Genomic DNA, 23,311 nt, shown 5'->3' with positions numbered 1-23,311 from the left:
TGTGTGTCTCAGGCGAGAAACAGCCTCCTTCCTCAGTTAAAACAAAATTCATCCCATAAATCTTTAAAAAATTCATTCTAGGCTGGGTGTGGTGGCTCACACCTGTAATCCCAGCACTTTGGAAGGTCAAGGTGGGCGAATCACCTGATGTCAGGAGTTTGAGACCAGTCTGGCCAACATGGCAAAACCCCATCTCTACTAAAAATACAAAAATTAGCCAGGTGTGGTGGCACATGCCTGTAATCCCAACTATTTGGGAGGCTGAGGCAGGAGAATTGCTTGAACCCAGGAGGCGGAGGTTGCAGTCAGCTGAAATCACACCATTGCACTCCATCCTGGTCAACATAGTGAAACCCTGTTCCTACTAAAAATACAAAAATTAGCCAGGTGTGGTGGTGGGCACCTGTAATCCTAGCTACTCAGGAGGCTGAGGCAGGAGAATTGCTTGAACTTCGGAGGTGGAGATTGCTGTGAGCCAGGATCACACCACTGCACTCCAGCCTGGTCAACAAAGTGAGACTCTGCCTCAAAAAAAAAAAAAAAATCTAATTTAATTTTCTGTAATAGGAAATACGTTAATGTGGCTTAACATTCAAAAGGTACAAAACGGGTTGCAGTAATGTCTCCTCTTCCCCAGTTCCCCAGCCTCCCCATCCTCCTCCTGGAGGCAACACTATCACTGTCTCCTACATCTCCTGTCAGAGATGCTCTGCAGACAAGAACATTCGGGCCGGGTGCGGTGGCTCACGCCTGTAATCCCAGCACTTTGGGAGGCCAAGGCGGGCGGATCATGAGGTCAAGAGATCGAGACCATCCAGGCCAACATGGTGAAACCCCGTCTCTACTAAAAATACAAAAATTAGCCGGGTGTGGTGTCACTCGCCTGTGGTCCCAGCTACTTGGAAGGCCAAGGCTGGCAGGTCACTTGAGGTCAGGAGTTCAAGACCAGCCTGGCCAACATGATGAAACCCTGTCTTTACTAAAATTGCCAGGTGTGGTAGCACACGCTTAGAATCCCAGCAACTGGGGAGGCTGAGACACGAGAATCTCCTGAACCTGGGTGGTGGAGGTTGCAGTGAGCCAAGACTGTGCCTTTGCACTCCAGCCTAAGTGACAGAGCAAGGCTGTCTCAAAAAAATAAATAAATAAAAATAAAGATTAGGAGAGATGGTGAAGAGAACACAACGCAGAGACATAGAGAGCCTTGTATCCTTGCTCCCCAGAGGTGCGTGCCCATAGCCCTTCCTGAGCTCGCCTCCGTCTCAGACCATCTCCCTGCTCTCCTTTGCCTCCCTCTTTTTTGGTTCTCTTCATTCCCTCACCCTGGAAGCACAAAATACTCAGATTCTTCTCTTTTCTTCATGCAGAAAGCACAGAGACTTCATTTTGATGTTGGGGACTCTGTCACCACCCAGGTTGTCAGGGTCCCACCTTTAATCCCCGAATGCTAATCAAGAGACTTTCCCCAACAACCTGCAAAAAGAGGAGTCCTGGGACCGGCTGTAAAGATGCCGAGTCAGGCAAACCGGGAGCCAGGTTTCTCCCTGCTGCTTTCTTTCTGCAAGCCCCTGAGCACGTGATGTCACATTTCCTACTCATATTCTCAGCTGGAACACAGGGAATTAAAAATAAGGCTGGAATTCCTTACCAGGGCCTACAGAGCTCTGCACAATTGGAACCATACCTAACCCCTCTACTGGCCACATCCCAGAGACACTTATATACTTTCTCCTCCTTGGACACACCGGGCTTTTTCTTATCTCAATACCTTTGCACATGCTGTTCCTTCTGCCTGGAATATTTTTCCGTTCACTTTTCCTATAGCTTATTCTTTCTCATTTAAGGCTCACCTTCAATGTCATTTACCTAGAGTATGTCTATAGGGGCTGTTCTCTAGCTCCAGACCCTCTTTTTCTTCATGGCATTTATTGCTGCTTGCGTTTGTTTATCTACCGACTTAGCTTTCCCCATCTCCTTTCTTAGAATGTAAGCAGCATGACAGTGAGGATCTTCTGTCTTAGTTGCAGTACCTTGAATAACAAGTTCTTGATAAATATACCCACCCATCTATATACACACATACACATATATACAAACATCTATGAATGCTGTGTGCTCATTAGTGTGGTTGAATGAATGATTCACGAGATGCAGCCGCAGTTCTCCTGAAGATTAGGGGGCCCAGGGCCTGCCTCTCAGTAGGATCTTCCCTTCCTATGCCCTCACTCAAGGCCGCTTCACCCATCCTTTCTCTGTGGCAGGAATTTCCATGTCTGGAATGAGAGCTGGTTTGCCCGGCAGGACCTTGGCCCCTCTTACAATGGCTGGCAGGTTCTGGACGCCACCCCTCAGGAGGAGAGTGAAGGTACGCTCAACTGGGTGGGTTAGTTCCAGATCCCTGCTTTTCCTTACCCATGCTGCTCACACCCACCCCTCCTGCCCAGGTGTGTTCCGGTGCGGCCCGGCCTCAGTCACCGCCATCCGTGAGGGCGATATACACCTGGCCCACGATGGCCCCTTCGTGTTCGCGGAGGTCAACGCCGACTACATCACCTGGCTGTGGCATGAGGATGAGGGCCGGGAGCGTGTGTACTCGGACACGAAGAAGATCGGAAGATGCATCAGCACCAAGGCAGTAGGCAGCGACTCCCGCGTGGACATCACTGGCCTCTACAAGTATCCAGAAGGTAAGGGCCACATGGCAGCCTTTATTATCTTCCCCAGAATGGCCCAGCTGCTGCAGAGAGCCCGCTGCGGGTGGCCTGGGGTCAGGCCCCGCCCCACATGTATGACGCTGACAGCAGCTTCCATTGGCATTGTCTCTGTGCTCTGAGCCAAGTGCCTTTATTTAGGCTGTATTAATAACTTCCTCTGTTTGCTAAGTACCTCTTCTTCCTTGGAGGATTTCCCATATATAATAATAGCAGCTACAATTCCTTGAATACTTGCCATATACCAGGCATCGCATTAGGCATATTCACATGTAGTAATAATCACTGCTAGTAATAATAATGATGATCATAGCAGGTATTATTTATGGAACACCTAGCACAAATGCATGGCACAGGCCCAGTTCAGACTGGTAATAATAGCACCTCCTGTTTAGCATCCGCCAGGACCTGTGCCATGATACCAGCTACAGCCACTGGTTCACTGAAGATCCTGTACTTGTTAGGCCACAACAACAAAACAGTTGTATTTTTTCTTATAGCTGCTTCCAACTATATACTTTGAAGTCTCCCTTTCCCACTGGGTAACAGGTTCCTTAGCAATGTTGTGATCTGATTAACAGATTTTCAACCATTTCTGCTTGCTAAAACCATGTTACCAAGTCATTATGACTTCAAGCTCAATCTTGAATTAGACCCTGTCTCCTTCCATCCCCTGAGCACAAGCTAGAGCAGTGACCCTGGAAGGTTGCTAAAGAGGAGACACAGTCTGCTCTGAACACCTCCTCACTTCCCTTTTCTGTTCTCTAGCATCATGGTTTGCAGCTCTGGTTGCACTTTTTTTTGTTTTGGTTTTTGAAATGGAGTCTTGCTCTCGCTGCCCAGGCTGGAGTGCAATGATGCACTGGGCTCACTGCAACCTCTGCCTCCTGGGTTCAAGTAACTCTCCTGCCTCTTCCTCTCGAGTAGCTAGGATTACGGATGTCCGCCACCACACCCGGCTAATTTTTGTTTTAGTAGAAACAGGGCTTCATCATGTCGGCCAGGCTGGCCTTGAACTCCTGACCTCAGGTGATCTGCCCACCTCGGTCTCCCAAAGTGCTGGGATTACAGGTATGAGCCACTGCACCCAGCCCCTGGTTGCACATTTGAATTACCCGAGGAGCTGTGCCAGTTATGTGTCTTAAACAACAATTACTTATCTGGTCAATTCTGTGGGTCAGCAATTTAGGGGGTGCTCAGCTGGGTTGATTCACCCCCTCCAGGCGGTGTTGGCTGGGATCTCACATGTGTTTGTCACATGGGACTGCTGCGATGGCTGTCTCCCCACTTGGTCTCTCATATCTCAGTAAGCCAGCCCTTGTTTTTCTGAATAGCAGCAACATTCCCAGAAGGTGAAAGATGAAGCTGTGAGGTTTCTGGAGGCCTGGCTCAGACTTTGCACCACGTCATTTCTGCCATATTCTAATGGTCAAAGCGATTCATGAACCCAGTCGAGATTCAAGGGGTAGGAGGTTCCAAGGCATTATGGCCATTTTTAATCTACCCCAGCAGGCCAGATTGCACCCCTGACTAATTGAATCATAGTCTCTGTGGGATGTGATTCTGGCATCAGGACTTTTTTTTGTTTTGTTTTGTTTTTTTTTTTTGAGACGGAGTTTCGCTCTTGTTACCCAGGCTGGAGTGCAATGGCGCGATCTCGGCTCACCGCAACCTCCGCCTCCTGGGTTCAGGCAATTCTCCTGCCTCAGCCTCCTGAGTAGCTGGGATTATAGGCACGCGCCACCATGCCCAGCTAATTTTTTTGTATTTTTAGTAGAGACGGGGTTTCACCACGTTGACCAGGTTGGTCTCGATCTCTCGACCTTGTGATCCACCCGCCTCGGCCTCCCAAAGTGCTGGGATTACAGGCTTGAGCCACCGCGCCCGGCCCCATCAGGACTTTTTTAAGCTCCCAGGTGGTCTCTAGTGTGCAACCAATGCTGAGAGCACTGTTAGGGGATAAGGGGGAGGAAGAAGAGGAGAGAAGAGAGCAGATGCCTTTGTCTTAACTGGGTGAGGATTCAGTGTCGCCTCAGGGGGCGGGTGCTGCTGCCCTAGTTTCCTATCTGCGCTTGCTGAGGACAGATGGTGACTCCATCACAACCTGCTGCCATTCACACTGATTCCTGTGCTGTTCCTCCAGACACCGCTGATTTCTTGTGCTATGTGGCCCCTTTCAACACAGCTTCTTTCTGATGCGTGGTGATTGTTATCCCCAAGTTCTGCAGACGTTTTACAAGGCTGTGGCCCCCCGACCCTCACCTCCACTGTCTCACACTCTAAGGCTGGGAACTGCAACCTGACACTTGTGGGTAGGAGGAGCAGTCTTCACTGGCTGTCTCCCTCCAGTTCTCTTCACCCTGCTCAGGTAGTACACGGCTTAGTAAGTAAGATGAGATGAGGAGGCCTCCCACAGGGAGGGGAATACCAACTTCCCTTTCTGTAGGCACACCCAGTCTTGACCAGCCAGCCCTTTCTTGCCGAAAACACCCCCAACTGAACACTGATTCTTTTAAACACCTGCATATACCCCCAACTCATACCTTAGCTCCTATCTCTGGGAACATGGCATTTTCTTGACTGTCAAAGACATCTTACACTTTAGTCATCTTCTTACTGTCTTAGGGGTGGGCTGTGGATGAGAGAAGTACGTAGTAAGACCTCTCCTGAGCTGGTATCTCTCTGATAAGACCTGCAGATTGATAGTTGGGTCCCTTCTGCTGGGAGCTTCTGGAACTTAGAATGTGGTCTAGCCTGGGCATCATGGCAAAACCCCATCTCTACAAAAAAGGCAAAAGAATTAGCCAGGTGTGGTAGCATGTGCCTGTAGTCCCAGCTACTTAGGAGGCTCTAGTGGGAGGATCGCTTGATCCTGGGGAGCAGAGGTTGCAGTGAGACAAGATCGTGCCACTGCACTCCACTCCAGCCAGGGCAACACAGTGAGACACTGTCTCAAAAAAAAAAAAGAACATGAGGTCTGTGGGTCTTTTGTCCCAAGGTTTAACCATGGCCACAGGAGAAATTAACATCCTATTACATGATGACAGTGATGGCAATCACTCCTATTGAGTGCCTGATGTGGGCTGGCCATTTTCACATGTTATGTGGTTATTTTATTTAACAAATGTTTACAAAGCTCTTACAATGAGCTTTTAAGTGAGACACCGGTACAATGTTTATTTTACAGAGGAGAAGGCAGAGGCACAGAGAGGCAAGTTGACCCACCCGGGGAACATAGCTAGTAAGGGAGAACTCTCCTGCAGAACCCACAGCCCATGCTTCTCACTCTGCACTGCACCACCACTATTTAATTATAATATTGTCTATTGTTTAACGCTGACCACAAAGGGGTTAGGACTTGAGTATATTGTTAAGGGGGACGGTGTTCAATCCACTACAGCTTGTGTGGGAAGGCCAAGCACCTGCTGCCCAGGGCCTGGCTGGCCAAGCAGGCAGGAAACAGTGAGTGCAGTGGCTCTGGGGCCACAGCCGCTGAGAGGTTGATGCAGAGACCCTATGACCAGCCCAGGACACTCTTCTTCCACATTCTCTGTCTATCTCCAACCATTCTGCTCTCTGCCTTTCTACTGTGCCTTTCTCTCTCCCTCCCTTCTTGCATTTGGTGGCTACCCCAAAGTACCAGGTGGCAGGGTGGACAGGAAGCACAGGAAAGCAGACAACCTCAATGCAATGTGATGAAGTCAGGCTGCCGAGGTGCAGAATGATCAGGGAACAGCAGCAGGGAGGGCAGTGCTTGTCTGGGTAGCAGCAAGAGGGAAAGGTCATCAGCAGCTCTTTTATACCAAAAGGACTTGGCACAAGATGCTTTCTTTGCCTGGGAAGGACCTGCTGGCTTCACCCCAAACTTTGGCTGACCAGGGGTCTTAGCACTCTATTGGTTTCCTTCTAAGCACATATCACAACTTGATATTTGCTTGAATCTTTATTGTCTCCCTACTAGACTGGCCAAAAGGTGAAAGCAACCCAAATGTCCATCACTGAATGAATGAATAAACGAAATGGTATATACATAAAATGGGCTGTTATTTAGCCTTAAAAATAAGGAAAAAAAAAACTAATAAATGCTGGAATACAGATAATACTTGAGGACATTATGCTAAGAGAAATAAGCCAGACATAAAAAGAACAAATATTCTGTGATGCTGCTTATATCTATGAAGTACCTTGAGTAGTCAAACTCATAGAGACAGAAAGTAGAATGATGGTTGCTAGGGGCTAAGGTTTGGGGAAAATGGGCATTATTATTTAATAGGTACAGAGTTTCAGTTTTGCAAGATGAAAAGAGTTCTGGATTGATGGTAGTGATGGTTACACAACAACATGAATGTACTTAATGACACTGAAGTGTGCACTTTAAAATGATTCCAATGGTAAATTTTATGTTATGTGTATTTTATCGCAATTTTTTAAAATAAAAAGAAAAGAAAAGAATGGAGGTATAGAGAGAGCGAGGGAGGGAAAGAAGAAATGAAAATAGAGAAATTTCCAAATTGGAAAGAAATAAAACTATCTCTATTCGCACACAACATAATCTTATATATATATAATCCCAAGGAATGCATTAAAAAGTTATTAGAAATGATAAACAAGTTCAGCAAGTTTGCAGAACACAAGATCAATATATGAAAATTAATCATTCATTGCTAGACACTAGCAATGAATAATCCAAAAGTGAAATGAAGAAAAGAAATCCATTTATAGTAGCATTAAAAAGAATAAAATACTTAGGAATAAATTTAACAAAAGAAGTGCAAGACTCATGCACTATAACTACAAAACATTGAAAGAAATTAAAGATCTGAATAAATGAGAAGGCATCCCGTTTTCATGGATTGAAAGAGTTTATATTGTTAAAATTGCAATACTTTCGAAATTGATCTACAGACTCAACAAAATTTCTGTCAAAATTACAGCTGAGTTTTTTCCCTAAAATTAGCAAGTTGATCATAAAATTCATTTGGAAATGCAAGGGTATCCCAAATAGCCAAAACAGTCTTGAAAAAGAATGTGGAGGGCTCATACTTCCCAAATTTAAAACTTACTATAGCCAGGCAGGGTGGATCATGTCTGTAATCCCAGCACTTTAGGAGGCCAAGTCAGGAGGATCATTTGAGGCCAGGAATTCAAGACTAGCTGGGCAACATGGAAGACAACACACTCTGACAGTTTCTCAATGGAGAAAGAATAAGAATAGTCTTTTCAACAAATGGTGTTAGGACCACTTTATATCCACATACAAAAGAATGAAATTGTTATGCCCTACAGTTTCATAATCATATTTGTACTCAGTTATAATTACATGCAAATTAAGGGGAAACGTATGCAGAAATTTTTAGGAAAAGCTTAGTAACTTCAAGGTGACTGCCTTGAAAAGGGGAGGTAACTTCTGTGTGTTGCCACGACGCTGGTGGGCTTGTCTCCTAGAGAAGTGCTTTTGCCTCCTTCCTGTTTCCATTCGTCTTTCATCTGGTCCTGAGTTTGAGCCCCAACTCCGGAGTCAAGTCCTGCCTCCTGCCTCAAGGCCGTTATTGCCACGTAGGGAGTGGTAAGGGAGCATAAGTGAAAGTTGGAGCATTATTGCCTGGTTCAAGTCCCAGCTCCCTCACTTACCACATAGTGTGTGTGATTGAGGAGTTACTTTACTTCTCCGTGTCTCGGCTTCCTGATCTGTTAAATGTGGGTGATACTAAGACCTCTGCGGTACCTCCTAGGGGGTAAAAAAGCACCAAGTGCTATAGTGCCTGATACATAGCAAATCTGCAAAAGTGCTAGCTATCATTATTATATGAGGCTTTTGACCCAGCTGTCAGAGAAGCTGGAAATGTGCCTTTTTATGTGAAATTTCCTGACCTGAAGTTGTTGGCAACTTATTTAAAATTTAACAAAAGAAGTGCAAGACTCATGCACTATAACTACAAAACATTGTTGAAAGAAATTCAAGATCTGAATAAATGAAAAGTCATCCCATTTTCATGGATCGAAAGGGTTTATATTGTTAAAATTGCAATACTTTCAAAATTGATCTACAGACTCAACAAAATTTCTGTCAAAATTACAGCTGAGTTTTTAAAATTTTATTTACACAATCACACACAAGGCATGTGGCTGTGGTGTGCATATGGCTCTTGAGCTGCCAGTTTGACTTCCACAAGCCATGGTAAATTAAAGGAGCAAGGGGGTGCCTGCCACTGACGCTGTGTGATGCCCTGCAGGGTCCCGGAAAGAGAGGCAGGTGTATAGCAAGGCAGTGAAGAGGCTGCTCAGCGTGGAAGCCTCTGGAAGGATAACCCAGATCCGCAGGGCTGGGGGCCGCTGTCTCTGGCATGACGACCTCCTGGAGCCTGCCACCAAGCCCAGCATCACTGGCAAGTTCAAGGTGCTAGAGCCTCCCCTGCTGGGCCACGACCTAAGACTGGCCCTGTGCTTGGCCAACCTCACCTCCCGGGCCCAGCGGGTGAGAGTCAACCTGAGCGGTGCCACCATCCTCTATACCCGCAAGCCGGTGGCAGAGATCCTGCACGAATCCCACACCGTGAGGCTGGGGCCAAAAGAAGGTAAGTGCACCCTGGCTTGGTGGTATCAGGCCAAGCCACCTCCTTTTTCAGGAGGGTTGTGGAGGTCAGGGGGATTTCCCAGGATCTGCGTTCATCCCCAGGAAGGAAGGGGACATTCCTGAGCATTGTACTCAGTGTCTTGCCTTCTTGTCCCCATTTTATAGATAAGAAAAGTGAGACTTGGTGGGGCAAAACAATAGGAATACAAGTCCTCATGCATCTGGTGGCAATCTGATGAAGATGTGATTTATAGGTTTTTTTTTTTTAATTAGAATGAATATTTACCCACCAAATAAATACATGCTGGGGGAATTTCAGCATATATGGAATATGCCATGCATTACTTTTCTAAAATCAAAAAACAATTCTGGAGCCCATTTGGCTCCAGGCATTCTCTGGAAGACAGCTGGACCAGTAAGAGGTGGTTTTCTTTGTTTGGGTTTGTTTTCAGTTTTTGAGATGGAGTCATGCTCTGTCACCCAGGCTGGAATGAAGTGGTGTGAGCTTAGCTCACTGCAACCTCCACATCCCGGGTTCAAGGAATTCTCTTGCAGCCTCCTGAGTAACTGGGACTATAGGCGTGCACCACCGGACCTAGCAATTTTTGTATTTTTAGTAGAGAAGGGGTTTCGAGATGTTGCCCAGGCTCGTCTCAAGTGATCCGCCCACCTCAGTCTCCCAAAGTGCTGGAATGGCAGGTGTGAGCCATGGCACCCAGCAGTTTTTGTATTTTCTAACTGACCTTACTGCAATTGCTTCTTAAAAAATGTATCGTCGGGCGCGGTGGCTCAAGCCTGTAATCCCAGCACTTTGGGAGGCCGAGGCGGGTGGATCACGAGGTCAAGAGATCGAGACCATCCTGGTCAACATGGTGAAACCCCGTCTCTACTAAAGATACAAAAAATTAGCTGGGCATGGTGGCACGTGCCTGTAATCCCAGCTACTCAGGAGGCTGAGGCAGGAGAATTGCCTGAACCCAGGAGGCGGAGGTTGCGGTGAGCCGAGATGGCGCCATTGCACTCCAGCCTGGGTAAGAAGAGCGAAACTCCGTCTCAAAAAAAAAAAAAAAAAAAAAAAAATGTATCAAGGGTGTTTTTGTGATTCTTGAACACACAGCACTTCATGGATTATGTATGTATGTATGTATGTATGTATGTATGTATTTTATTGAGATGGATTCTCACTCTGTCACCCAGGCTGGAGTGCAGTGGCATAATCTTTGCTCACTGCAACCTCCACCTCCCGGATTCAAGTGATTCTCCTGCCTCAGCCTCCCGAGTAGGTGGGACTACAGGTGTATGCCACCACGCCCAGCTAATTTTTGTATTTTCAGTAGAGACAGGGTTTCGTCATGTTGGCCAGGCTGGTCTCAATCTCCTGACCTCAGGTGATCCACCCACCTTGGCCTCAAAAAGTGCTGAGATTACAGGCGTGAGCCACCGCACCTGGCCACATAGCACTTCACGGATGATTTATTAAATGTATCTTCTTTGATTTATTCCTGAACTTTTTTCCTAGTTTGTCTGTCATTTTGCCTGTATCTCCCTCTCCCTCTGTCACTCCTTCCCTCTGTCTCTGTCTCTGTCCCTTTGGCTGTTTTGTCCGTCTCTCTCTCTCTCTCTCTCTCTCTCTCTCTCTCTCTCTCCTCTCTCTCTGCCTCTCGGTCTCTCTATCGCTGTATCTCTATCTCTCCTTTGCCTCACTCTCCTTTCACATATTTTCTGAACTCTAAGGATTTAATTAAACAAAGAAGTTGTTGCTCTGGGCCAGTTTCTGGTAAGTGAAGCTTGAGAATTTTCACAGGGTGTGAAAACGTATGAAGGAGGTGTCACACTTTTTAAGCTTTTTTTGACATTTATTTTTCACAAAGTCTAAATCACAAAATAACACTTCATCATAAAATTTTAATTAACATACACTTCCCTCTGGCTTTTAGCAATTTTTTTCATATTAAAAGTAATACATATTCATAAAGATTTGGAACGCAAAAGAGAAAAGTCACCTATGATTGTACCACCCACCTACAAACTGTTAATGTATTTTACTTCCAAATGTTTAATGCCTGTGTGCTTTTTGAAAAACAGTTCTAGTTAAATATTGCAAATAGTCATTAGTGCCCTGCTCCTTCTGTATTCCATTGTATTTTAAATATTTTTATAAGCTCCTCACAAACATCATTTTAATAGTTGTTTAAATAAATAGAATTTAATAGATCTTTAAATAAATATGTGGTGACTTATCTTTTCTTTTGGGTAGTTATCAGCTTATTGCTATTAAAAATGACACTAAACTTCTGTTTAATTTATCTTCGGAGTGTCAGGCAAGCAAGTAAACATTTTCATTCAAAAAAACAATCTTCATTTTTTTTCTGCAGGATTTTGGACTCCTGTTAGAATACATCACAAAAATTCTTTGGCCAAATTATAGGCTATTAAAACATAATTTATTAATATACGTATAACTTTTTAAATTAATAGGTTTTTAAGTAGTTTTAGGTTTGCAGAAAACTTTGAGTGGAAAGTACAGAGTTCCCATATCCCCGCCCACCACCTCTCCTGTTCTGTTACTAACATCTTGCTTTAGTGTGGTACATTTGTTAAAATTAATGAGCCAATGTTGACACAGTATTATTAACTAAAATGCATGGTTTACATCAGGGTTTACACTGTGTTGTGCATTCTATGGCTTCTGACAAATGTATAATGACATGTATCTAACATCACACGATCATACAGAATAGTTTCACACCCCAATATCTCTGTGCTCCACCTCTTCATTCCTCCCTCCCTTGCCTGAACCCCAGTAACCACTGATCTTTTTACTGTCTCTATACTTTTGTCTGTTCCATAATATCATCTAGTTGACATCATACAGTATAATTAAGCTTCTTCAGACTGGCTTCTTTCACTTAGCAATATATATTTAAGGATCCCTCATGTTTATGTGTCTTGATAGGTCATTTCTTCTTACTGCAAAATAGTATTCCCTCATATAGATGTACGCAGTTTATCCATTCACCTACTGTAATGGGCGTGTAATAGTATATCTGAATTTACTATTCACTAATGACATAGGAAGTTGAGCATCTTTTTGTATAGTTATTTGACACCTGTATCTCTTCTTTGGTGAGGTGTCCAAATCTTTTGCCCACGTTTGAATGGGGTTCTTCATTTTCTTGTTGCTGGTTTTTAAAAGGTCTTTGTGTATTTTGGATAACAGTCTTTTATCGGATACTTTTTGCAAGTATTTTCTCCCAGTCTGTGTCCTCTCTTCTCAGTCTGTTCACAGTGTTTTTTGAAGAGCAGAGTTTTTAGTTTTAATAAAGTCTAACATCAATTTTTTTCTTTCATGGATAATGCCTTTGGTGTTATATTAAAAAAAAAAAAAATTATTACCGGCCGTGTGTGGTGGCTCATGCCTGTAATCCTAACACTTTGGGAAGCCGAGGCGGGTGGATCAGTTGAGATCAGGAGTTCAAGACCAGTCTGGCCAATATGGTGAAGCCCCATCTCTCCTAAAAATGCAAAAATTAGCTGGTCATGGTAATGGGTGCCTGCAATACCAGCTACTTAAGAGGCTGAGGCATGAGAATCACAATAATGGGAATACTGCAATAAAGCAAGTCACAAATGTTTTGCTCTCCCAGTGCATATAAAAGTTATGTTTACATCATACTGTAGTCTATGAATGTGCAATAGCATTATTTCTTTAAAAAATAAGTATCAACCTTAATTTCAAAATACTTGTTGCTAAAAAAAAAACCGCTAACAATCAGGGCCAGGCACAGGTGGTGCATCCCTGTAATCCCAGCACTTTGTGAAGCTGAGGCAGAAGGATCACTTGAGCTCAAGAGCTCAAGACCAGCCTGGACAACATGGTGAAACGCCGTCTTTACCAAAAAAAAAAAAGAAATTAAGCAGGCATAGTGGTATTCACCTGTTGTCTCAGCTACTCAGAAGTGAGATGGAAGGATCACCTGAGCTCAGGAGGTCAAGGCTGCAGCGGACTGAAATCCTGCCACTGCACTCCAGCCTTGGCAACAAAGGGTGAACCTCTCTTTCAAAAAAAAAAAAAAAAAAATGTTAACAATCTGAACTTTCACTGAGTCCTAATCTTTTTGCTGGTGAAAGGTCTTGCCTCAGTGTTGATGGCGGCTGACTGATCAGGATAGCGGTTGCTGAAGGTTGGGGTGGTTGTGGCGATTTCTTAAAATATAACAACAAGGAAGTTTGCCACATTGAGTGACTCTTCCTTTCACGAAGGATTTCTCTGTAGTACGCGATGGTGTTTGACAGCATTTTACTCATAGTAGAACTTCTTTCAAACTTGGAGTCAGTCCTCTCAAACTCTGCCACTGATTTATCAACTAAGTTTATGTAATACTCAAAAATCTTTTGTTGCCGTTTCAGCAATGTTTACAGCATCTTCACAGAGAGTAGATTCCATCTTTAAAAAACACTTTCTTTGCTCATACGTAAGAAGCAACTCTTCATCTGCTCAAGTTTTCCCATCAGATGCAGCAATTCAGTCACATCTTTAGGCTCCTCTCTAATTCTCTTGCTGTTACCACCACATCTACAGTGACTTCCTCCACTGAAATCTTGAATCCCTCTAAGTCATCCATAAGAGTTGGAATCAACTTCTTTCCAACTCCTATTAATGATGATATATTTACCTCCTCCCATGAATCACAAATAAACTCATGGTGCCTAGAATGACAAATCTTTTCCAGAAAGTTTTCAATTGACTCTGCCCAGATCCATTAGAAGAATCACTATCTATTGCAGCTATGGCTTTGTGAAATGATAATAATGTAATGTATATAAAGCATTGGGCATTGTCCCTACTACCTAATGAATATTCAATTTATGGTGTTTATTATCAGTGTTTTTTATATTATTATCAAAAGTTGGGGATAAAAATAATAATACCTGAGCCCAGATACAGTGGCTCACACCTGTAATCCCAGCACTTTGAGAGGCCGAGGCAGACAGATCACGAGGTCAGGAGTTCGAGACCAGCCTGACCAACATGGTGAAACCCCATCTCTACTAAAAATACAAAACTTAGCTGGGTGTGGTGGCACATGCCTGTATTCCCAGGTACTCAGGAGGCTGAGGCAGGAGAATCTCTTGAACCTAGGAGGTGGAGGTTGCAGTAAGCCAAGATTGCACCATTGCACTCCAGCCTGGGCAACAGAGCAAGACTCCATCTCAAAAATAAATATAAATAATAATACCTGCTCATGGAATTGTTGTAAGGATTAAATGAGTCAATCCTTGAAAGCAATTTCAAGTGCAGCACACTTTAATTCCTTAGTAAACATTAGCTTTTATCATTATTATTGTTGTTGTTATCATTATTATTATTTTGAGACAGAGTCTCACTCTGTCACCCAAACTGGAGTGCAGTGGTGCAATCTCGGCTCACTACAACCTCTGCCTCCTGGGTTCAAGCAATTATCCTGCCTCAGCCTCCTGAGTAGCTGATATTACAGGTGCATACCACCACACCCAGCTGGTTTTTGTTTTTTGTTTGTTTGTTTGTTTTTTAAGTAGAGACAGGGTTTCACCATGTTGGTCAGGTTGCTCTTGAACTCCTGACCTCAGATGATCCATCCACCTCAGCCTCCCAAAGTGTTGGGATTACAGATATGAGCCACCATGCCCAGCCTATAATTATTATTTATTACTTTTATTGTAGTAAAGGTTCTTACAGTATTGACCTACTGAATGAAGGGAGCCCATAAAACAAAATCAACTTGAACACAACAAAATACTTGAACACATAAATCAACCTACTGGCATTCCGGAGAATCTATGATGTGCAATGCCCTGGGGTAGCAGAGCACATGAGCCAAGTTGAGCCTTTTAAGGACTTTTTCCTTTAGTTAAAAACTCAGATGCCTTCAGAGCCAGGAAGAGAACAAAATAAAGAAAGCAGTGGCAGTAGAACAACAGGGAACAAGAGGGCCTGGGAGCAAACCAGAAAGAGCACATTGAACCTAAAATAAAGAATACATAGTAGAAAAAAACAAATATGACTGAGGTTTGTGGTAATCCATGCTTACAAGAAAAGAGCACATAGGCGGGGCGTTTGTGAGGGAGACAGAGATGGCCAGGACCACAGCAGTTCAGAGAGTATGAGAGCACTGGGTGGAAGTATCTGTGAAGACTTCTCACAGTTGGTGGGGTTGACCAGGACTGAGCTTTCATGGAGGGAAATTGGCCTCACAGGATTGGAAGATTGAGCCAGGTCTTTAGTCTTCCTCTTCTCTGCACCTAGCACATAGTAGGTGCTCAATAAACAGTGACGTATGGAATGAATGGCTGATGGGTTGAGAGACTTCCATCTTGAATAATTAGGGAAAGTTTGGAAACATCTCCAGGGGCTTGTGGAGAAATAATCTGGTATCGTGGTAGCTCCCTGGCCTAAATCTGAATCCCACCTCATCTTAATTTCTTGGTTTACTTCCTATATGAGTTTGGACAAGAAAATGCCCTCTCTGAGCCTTAGGTTTCTTCATCTGAGAACTGAGGAGAATAAAGCCTGTCTCCAAATGGTTTCTTTATTTCTTCACTTATTTATTTCTTGCAAGGAGCTATTAGTTGGGCATTCTCTTCCTTCTTCCCAGTGCCATTGAAGAATGACATCAAGCCCTAACTCCCACCTCTGCTTTCCCTTCCAGAGAAGAGAATCCCAATTGCAATATCTTACTCTAAGTATAAAGAAGACCTAACAGAGGACAAGAAGATCCTGTTGGCTGCCATGTGCCTTGTCACCAAAGGAGAGAAGCTTCTGGTAGAGAAGGACATTACTCTAGAGGACTTCATCACCATCAAGGTGACCTCAGTCTGCTTCTACCATGCTGTTCTTAGCAGCACCCCCCATCTCCAAAGCTGGGAGAGGGTGTCAGAAGCTGGGGGTTTTGTGCCTTTAACTCCAGCTTTAGCTCTAAAGGGTGGAAGGAGTGGATTGGACATAAGGGGATGAGTGCAATGGTGGCACTCGGTAATGGGGTATATGGAGGTGGGGGTGGACAGGACTAACGGTCCATCCTCTAACTCAGACAGGACCATTGGTTTCCTGGAGGGAGGAGGGGCAGGCGGGATGACTCATGGGTGTGTCCCTTCAGGTTCTGGGCCCAGCCGTGGTGGGAGTGGAAGTTACAGTGGAAGTGACAGTAGTCAACCCGATCTTAGAGAGAGTAAAGGACTGTGTGCTGATGGTGGAGGGCAGCGGCCTTCTCCAGGGACAGCTCAGCATCGAGTAAGTGCCAGCCTGGGGGGTTGGCAGGGAATGGGGCTGTCTTCCTTATGGATGAGCCAGAGAGAAGTTACCAACGATGGGCGGTGCAAGAGAGATTCTGGACCTCCCAGGAACCAGCCCACAGCCTATATACATCAGCCTTCATTCACTTATGTATTTCTTCATTCATTTCATCATTCATTTACTCAGTCATACAACTCATTCACTCAGTCATTCACTCATATCATTCATTCATATTTTCATTTATTTATCCATTTATTCACTCACTTTCATTCATTTGATCTCTCATTGATTCATTCATTCTTGAATTTGCTTACTCATTTATTCACTCATTTGCTCGTTTTTCATTCATTTATTCATACCTGTATCCTTCACTCATTCATTCACACATGTTCCCATTCGTTCATGGATTCCTTTATTTACTTATTCATTGTCAATCATTCATTCACTCCTTCATTCTTCCATTCATTCACTTGCTACTCATATGGTCCTTGATTATACTGACCTGTGCTCTGGGCCACGTGTAACTGTCAGAAACACTAAGATGGACAGGAGGAGTTTTGCCTGGAGAAAGGCTCTCAGATACAGATGGCCCTTCACATGAGGACAGTGATTTGTGGAAAGGACCTTGTCCAAGATCTGGGGGAGCAAAAGCAGCCCTTAAGTGAGGGTGGGATGGGGCCAGGAAGAAGTCCCAGTGGAGCTGATGTTTGAGCTGAGCCTTAAACAATGAACTCAGATTTTCAGGTATCAAGGAGGAAGGACCGTCTGCCAGGCAGAGGTTTCAATGGCTGGTATCACCAGGGAAGGTCTCCCGGAAGAAGAGAACTTGATCTGGGCCTTGGGTGAATTGGAATAAGGAAGTCACCCTAGGTGGGAGGAACAGAGGAGTTGAAAGCCTAGAGGAGGAAAGTTTAGGGCCCAGAGAGAAAACCAGCCTGGCTGGATGGGAAGAGTGTGGGTAGTAGAAGAGAAAGTTAAATCAGGAACATGTTATTGGTGGTTTTGTTTGTTTTGGGGTTTTTTTTTTCTTTTTTTTTTTTGAGACAGCCTCTTACTCTGTTGCCCAGGCTGCAGTGCAGTGGCATGATCTCGGTTCACTGCAACCTCCTTCTCCCAGGTTCAAGCAATTCTCCTGCCTCAGCCTCCCGAATAGCTGGGATTACAGGTGTGCACCACCACGCCTGGCTAATTTTTGTATTTTAGTAGGAATGGGGTTTCACCATGTTGGCCAGGCTGGTCTTGAACTCCTGACCTCAGGTGATTCACCCGCCTCAGCCTCCTAACATGTTGGAATTACAGGAGTGAGCTACTGTACCTGACCTGGAAACAGGTTGATAAGGCTCGATTGTCAAGCCACAAGGTGAACTTGATCCTCAGGAGTCTGGGGAGCCATGGACTGGCAGGCCAGACTCAGAATGGCAAGAGGACTGATGGTCTGCCTTTCTCCCCTCCTTTTCCTTCAGCGTGCCCACCCTGGAGCCCCAGGAAAGAACTTCAGTCCAGTTTGACATCACCCCCTCCAAGAGTGGCCCAAGGCAGCTGCAGGTGGACCTTGTAAGCCCTCACTTCCCAGACATCAAGGGCTTTGTGATTATCAACGTGGCCACTGCCAAGTGATGAATCATGATGGACTGAGAGGGGAGGTTTCGGCCCTTGTCCTCCTCCTGCCCATTCTTTGTCTCTTCCACACGGGAGCCAGGGGCCCTCACTTAGTCCTGCTTCAACCTATGTGCTACTTTGTAAACTTAGGCAAATTCCTTCTCATTCTGGGCCTCAGTTTACTCTTCTCTAAAATGAGGTGTTGCACTCAGTAATCCTTAAACTTTTGGACAAGCATAGATGATGTAAGAACCTAAGGAGCCGCTCCAACCTTCATCTCATCATCCCCAGAGCTGGGAGGCTGACAGACCCGAGCATCACAGTAACCCTGGCCCATTCAGCTCTGCCATCTTCCACCCTTTCAGCTCACCAACAGCCTGGCTGGCCCTTGGGCTCTCCTTGCTTCTCAAATATCCTGGCCACATCAAGAGCCAAGGATCCTCCTCATAGTCCTGACGGAGAACCCAAAAGTATCAGAGCTGGAACCTAACCGTCCCTCAACACTGCCATTACAGAGAAAAAGGAAACTTGCTGAGGCCACACGGTGAGCTACAGGCGGAGTTGAGGCCCACGTGTGTGCCATTTACACTTCCTACGTCCTGATCCTAAAAAGCATTACGTTTTAAGCAAAGAGAGATTTTCCCTCGATGAAGACACAGGCCGAGGATCTAAGGGGCGACTGATGACTGGGACAACCTAAGAAGGCAAAGGAGGGGCCCAAACTGGATTGCATTCCCCTAAAATTTGCAGCCCCGTATCTGATCTTAGTTATGGTCATTAAGGAGCTCACAAACCAACTCAGCTACCCCAGTGTGGACTTTTTTCTTTAAAACAGTGCTGACTTTGCAAAATATCCCCAGCAGTTTACACTATGCAAATCAGGGACTTTGAGTCGAAGAGGGACACAGACATCTGGGACAAGGACCAGAGTAGATACCACCAGGCCCTGAAGATAACTGCACTAGACATGGAATTCAACTCTGAAATCTTCTAGTCAGCCAAAGGAATTATAATTAATCACAAAATTTAGGTAATCTGAACAAAAACAATAAAACAGGCTTATCTGCAATGAGACGGCTCTTGAATATGAATTTAAGCGAGAACAATGTGTAGTGAGTCTTTGCAAAAAAACGAGGTCAGGTAAACACAGGGACAGTGTTTGATGGATGATCCTGGCCATCCCTCGGTGAAGGCATTTCTCTGACGGTTCAACACATGGGGATGAGATTTGGAGAAGCAGATGAATGGATGCATTTAATGAGTAAGGCCTGTGGGCTGCCTCAACTGTCAGACTGCCTTTTCAACCCCAGGATTTTGATGCCGATCTCGTATAAAAGGGGAAATTGGGCACAAACCCATTTCCACGGGGTTATGCAGCGGGAAAGGGGCATTGGGAAGTAAACACAACAGAAGACAAAATACTACTCCTAGGATAAGGACGCTTCTTCCAGCAGGGAAGGTCTATGTGTCAGCCAAGATGGGTCTCCCCCTTGTGGTGGCTTCAAACACATCATTCCAGCAAGTGCCAACCGCCTGTCTTCCTTAAGATTCTGAGATGGAGTTTAGAGTGCAGGATATTGATTGAGGAGTGACCTGGTGATCAACACCTATGGAAGGAAGTGAGGGAAGCAGAGTGGGAAGAGGGAAGAATCAACCTACCATGCAGGCCCAGGTCTTGACTCTAGGCAGCTCTGGAGCTAGAATGGCCTGTCAGACTAAGCATAAGGGGTCTTCAAAAAGTTCCTGGAAAATATGTATTATGAAAAATCTATGCATGGATTTTAAAAGTTTATTGCACCAAAATAAACTCAAACTACCTTGTTATAGCATGTCTGAGCAGGATCTAGTTTAGCGCCTGAGAATGATAAGACGTCAATTTAAAAAGAGTCCCTATAAGAGCAACATAAATTCTGCTAAAATTAAAGCAAAAACAGACATCAGTGGTGTCACTGATGATGACGCTTGCATGGAAGAATGGTGAAATCACCGATGCTTCACAGAACATTCACGGGGACAGTGCCTCAAAGAAATCAGCAATTTACAAATGGGTAAGTTATTTTGAGATCATGTTGAGGATGAAGCACTCAGCAGCAGACCATCCAAATTGCCCTAATTGAAGAGGCAAATGATTAACGGCACAAACGACAGTCAGCACCTCACTTGGCTCAGCTTATGCAATTCTGACAGAACAATTAAAGTTGAGAAAACGTTTCATTCAATGGGTGCCAAAACTGTTGCCCCCCCCAGATGAGCCGCGGACAAGAGCAGAGCTTTCAGTGGAAATGGTAAACAAAGGATCAATATCCTGAAGCATTTCTTTAAAGAATTGTAACAGGAGCTGGAACATGCTTTACCAATACAGTCCTGAAGACAAAGCACAATCAAAGCAATGGCTACCAAGAAAGGGAAGTGATTCAGCCAAAGCAGCAGGGGACCAGCCAGCCGGGTGTGGTGGCTCACGCCTGTAATCCCAGCACTTTGGGAGGTCAAAGCAGGTGGATCACCTGAGGTCAGGAGATCGTAGACCTGCCTGACCAATATGGTGAAACCCTGTCTCTACTAAAAATACAAAAATTAGCCAGGCGTGGTGGTGCGTGCCTGTAATCCCCGCTGCTCTGAAGGCTAAGGCAGAGAATCACTTGAACCCAGAATTCAAAGGCTGCACCACTGCACTCCAGCTTGGGCAACAGAGCGAGACTCTGTCAAAAAAAAAAAAGAAAAAAATGTGGACCAGTCAAGCGCAAAGGTCATGGAAACTGTTTTTTGGGATGCTCAAGGCCTTTTGCTTGTTGGCTGTGTGGAGAACCACAGAGAACACCTGCTTATTATGAGAGTTTTGATAAAGTGAGCTGAAACTTTCAGAAAAAGCCCAGAAAAGCTTCACCAGAGAGTCCTTTTCCACCGCAATAATGCTCCTGCTCATTCCTCTCACCAAATAAAAGCAATTCAGTGAGACTGTTGATGGGAATTCATTAAGCATCTATCACACAGCCCTGATTTGGCTCCATCTGACTTCTTTTTGTTTCCTAATCTTTTTTTTTTTTTTTTTTTTTTTTTTTTTTTTAATACAGAGTCTTGCTTTGTTGCCCAGGTTGGAGTGCAGTGGTGAGATCTCAGCTCACTGCAACCTCTGCCTGCTGGGTTCAAGTGATTCTCCTGCCTCAGCCTCCCCAGTAGCTGGGATTACAGGTGTGTGCCACTACCCCCAGTTAATTTGTGCATTTTAAGTAGAGACAGGGTTTCATCATGTTGATCAGACTGGTCTCAAACTCCTGACCTCAAGTGATCCTCCCACCTCGGCCTCCCAAAGCTCTGGGATTATAGGCATGAGCCACCGTGCCCAGCCTATTTCCTAATCTTAAAAAACAAAACCTTTAAAAGGTGCCCATTTTACTTCAGTTAATTGTATTAAAAAAGAAAAAAGACTGCGTTGACACAGTTAAATCCCCAAGAGCCTCAGTTCTTTAGGGATGGACTCAATGGCAGGTATTATTGTTTACAAAAATGTCTTGAATTTGACAGGGCTCATGTTGAGAAATAAAGTTTGTTTTTTATGTTTATATTTTAATGTTACTTTTCCATTAACTTTTTGAAGTTCCCTTGTGGGTGTTTAGGGAGGGAATGTAGCTGAAGGTGGTGAGGCCACCTGCCAGGTCACCCTGTTTACAGTACAATGCTCTTGCCCTTGGCGCCTTTGAGTAGCACTTTAATGGGATAAAACTGGCCTCACTGGTTATTCCAGTGCCAGTGGAAAGCAGAAGCCATCTCAACAGCCAATGATAAAGCCCTGGTTGTGGGTGGGAGAGGTGGAGAAATTGACAGAAGACAGCTTAGAAGTCCAAGGAAGAGTGTGAGTGGGAGTGTGGTTTTGGAAACTACAAAGAAAACCGTGCAGGTAGGGAATACGTTTCAGCTGGTAGGGCAATACCCTGACCATGCCCTCAACAGAGGAAGGACAGAACAGGTAGTTCAAGACTGGGAAAAGCCTTAAAGTTGGCTGCCCATGGGACACTCAGAAGGACACCAGCCACAGGCCTTTACTGAGACTCAGGACTCTTGCCTCCATTGAGTCCCCCTGGTCTCTTAAACAACATTCGAAACTTCACGGTGGCCCTTGACATCAAGTTAGGTCAGGGATCTGGGCTTTCACACATCAGAGGGACCTCCAAATCTTTAGAACAGGGGTTGGCAAACTTTCTGTCAATAACTAGGTAGTAAATATTTAGGCTTTGCAGGCCGTAGAGTCTCTGTTAGAACTACTCAACTCTGCTGCTATAGCATGAAAAGTGTCATACATAGTGCATAAACAAATGAGCATGGATGTGTGGCAATAAAACTACATTTACTTATGATAGAACACTGCAGGTAAAAGAAAATTTATTTTAAAAAAAAACTTTATTTACAAAAACAGGTGGCAGGCCAAGTTTGGCTCACAGGTTGTAGTTGGCTGACCTTGCTGTAGTATAACACATTGCCTCAAATCTTGCTCCAGGACTGAGCTCCGACACCAGGTTACACCCTGGCCTAGGATCAAGCCCAAACATGAACCAAGGCCAAGCCCTGAACAAGCCCCAGACTGAAACTCAGATGAGCCTCCAGCTTGTGCTTGTGACCCCAGAGACAGCTGTGACTCAGAGGCTGACTAGGTCATGACCCTGATGCTAGACGAACCCTAAACGTTGGCCTCACACTAAGCCCTGGATCCTACCATAGCTAAATCCTGACTTGACTCTGGCTCTACACGGAGCCCTCGTCCAGTCCCAGACAGTCCTGACCCTAGACTGAACGCTCATCCCAACTTCAGAGTAAGTCCTGACCCCAGACTGAGCTCCAGTCCTAAGTGAACCCTGGCCCCAGACTAAGCTATAACCTCAAACAAAGCTCTGACCCAAGACTGACATAGTTAAATCCCCAGGACCTCAGTTCTTTAGGAATGAACTAAATGGCAGGCACTCAGATCCAGCTGGGCTCTGGCTTTAGGTTTGGATTTCCAGCCTGATCTGAGTGCCCCATATCCCTGGTCACTGGGTGAAGACAGCCTGTCCCTGGGCCAGGGTTCTGCATGCAACTTTCTTTCCCTTTGAGATACTTGGGCAGGAATATTTGAGAAACGTGGTGAACCCCTGGATCCTTTAGCTCTGTCACACAGTGAGA

General features: G+C 44.9%; 1 protein-coding gene across 2 annotated transcripts in view; it reads left to right on the top strand.

The window, feature by feature from the left end:
• The window catches only part of TGM6 (transglutaminase 6), a 36,789-nt gene extending 18,487 nt beyond the window's left edge, over positions 1–18,302 (top strand). The window contains exons 8-13 of one of the 2 annotated variants that reach the window (XM_003941042.2): positions 2,262–2,365; positions 2,445–2,687; positions 8,945–9,286; positions 15,975–16,129; positions 16,422–16,555; positions 18,022–18,302. In XM_003941042.2, the coding sequence (XP_003941091.1) occupies positions 2,262–2,365; positions 2,445–2,687; positions 8,945–9,286; positions 15,975–16,129; positions 16,422–16,555; positions 18,022–18,175 (1,132 nt within the window). In that variant the 3' untranslated portion in view covers positions 18,176–18,302. The remainder of the gene's footprint in view (positions 1–2,261; positions 2,366–2,444; positions 2,688–8,944; positions 9,287–15,974; positions 16,130–16,421; positions 16,556–18,021) is intronic. The other variant, XM_003941043.2, reaches the window with a different exon arrangement.
• Positions 18,303–23,311: the final 5,009 nt, after the last annotated feature.

Source organism: Saimiri boliviensis, chromosome 9, assembly GCF_048565385.1.
Source record: "Saimiri boliviensis isolate mSaiBol1 chromosome 9, mSaiBol1.pri, whole genome shotgun sequence".
Lineage (NCBI taxonomy): Eukaryota > Metazoa > Chordata > Mammalia > Primates > Cebidae > Saimiri > Saimiri boliviensis.
Note: the sequence above shows the minus strand (reverse complement) of the source record. Positions and strands in the feature narration are given on the sequence as shown.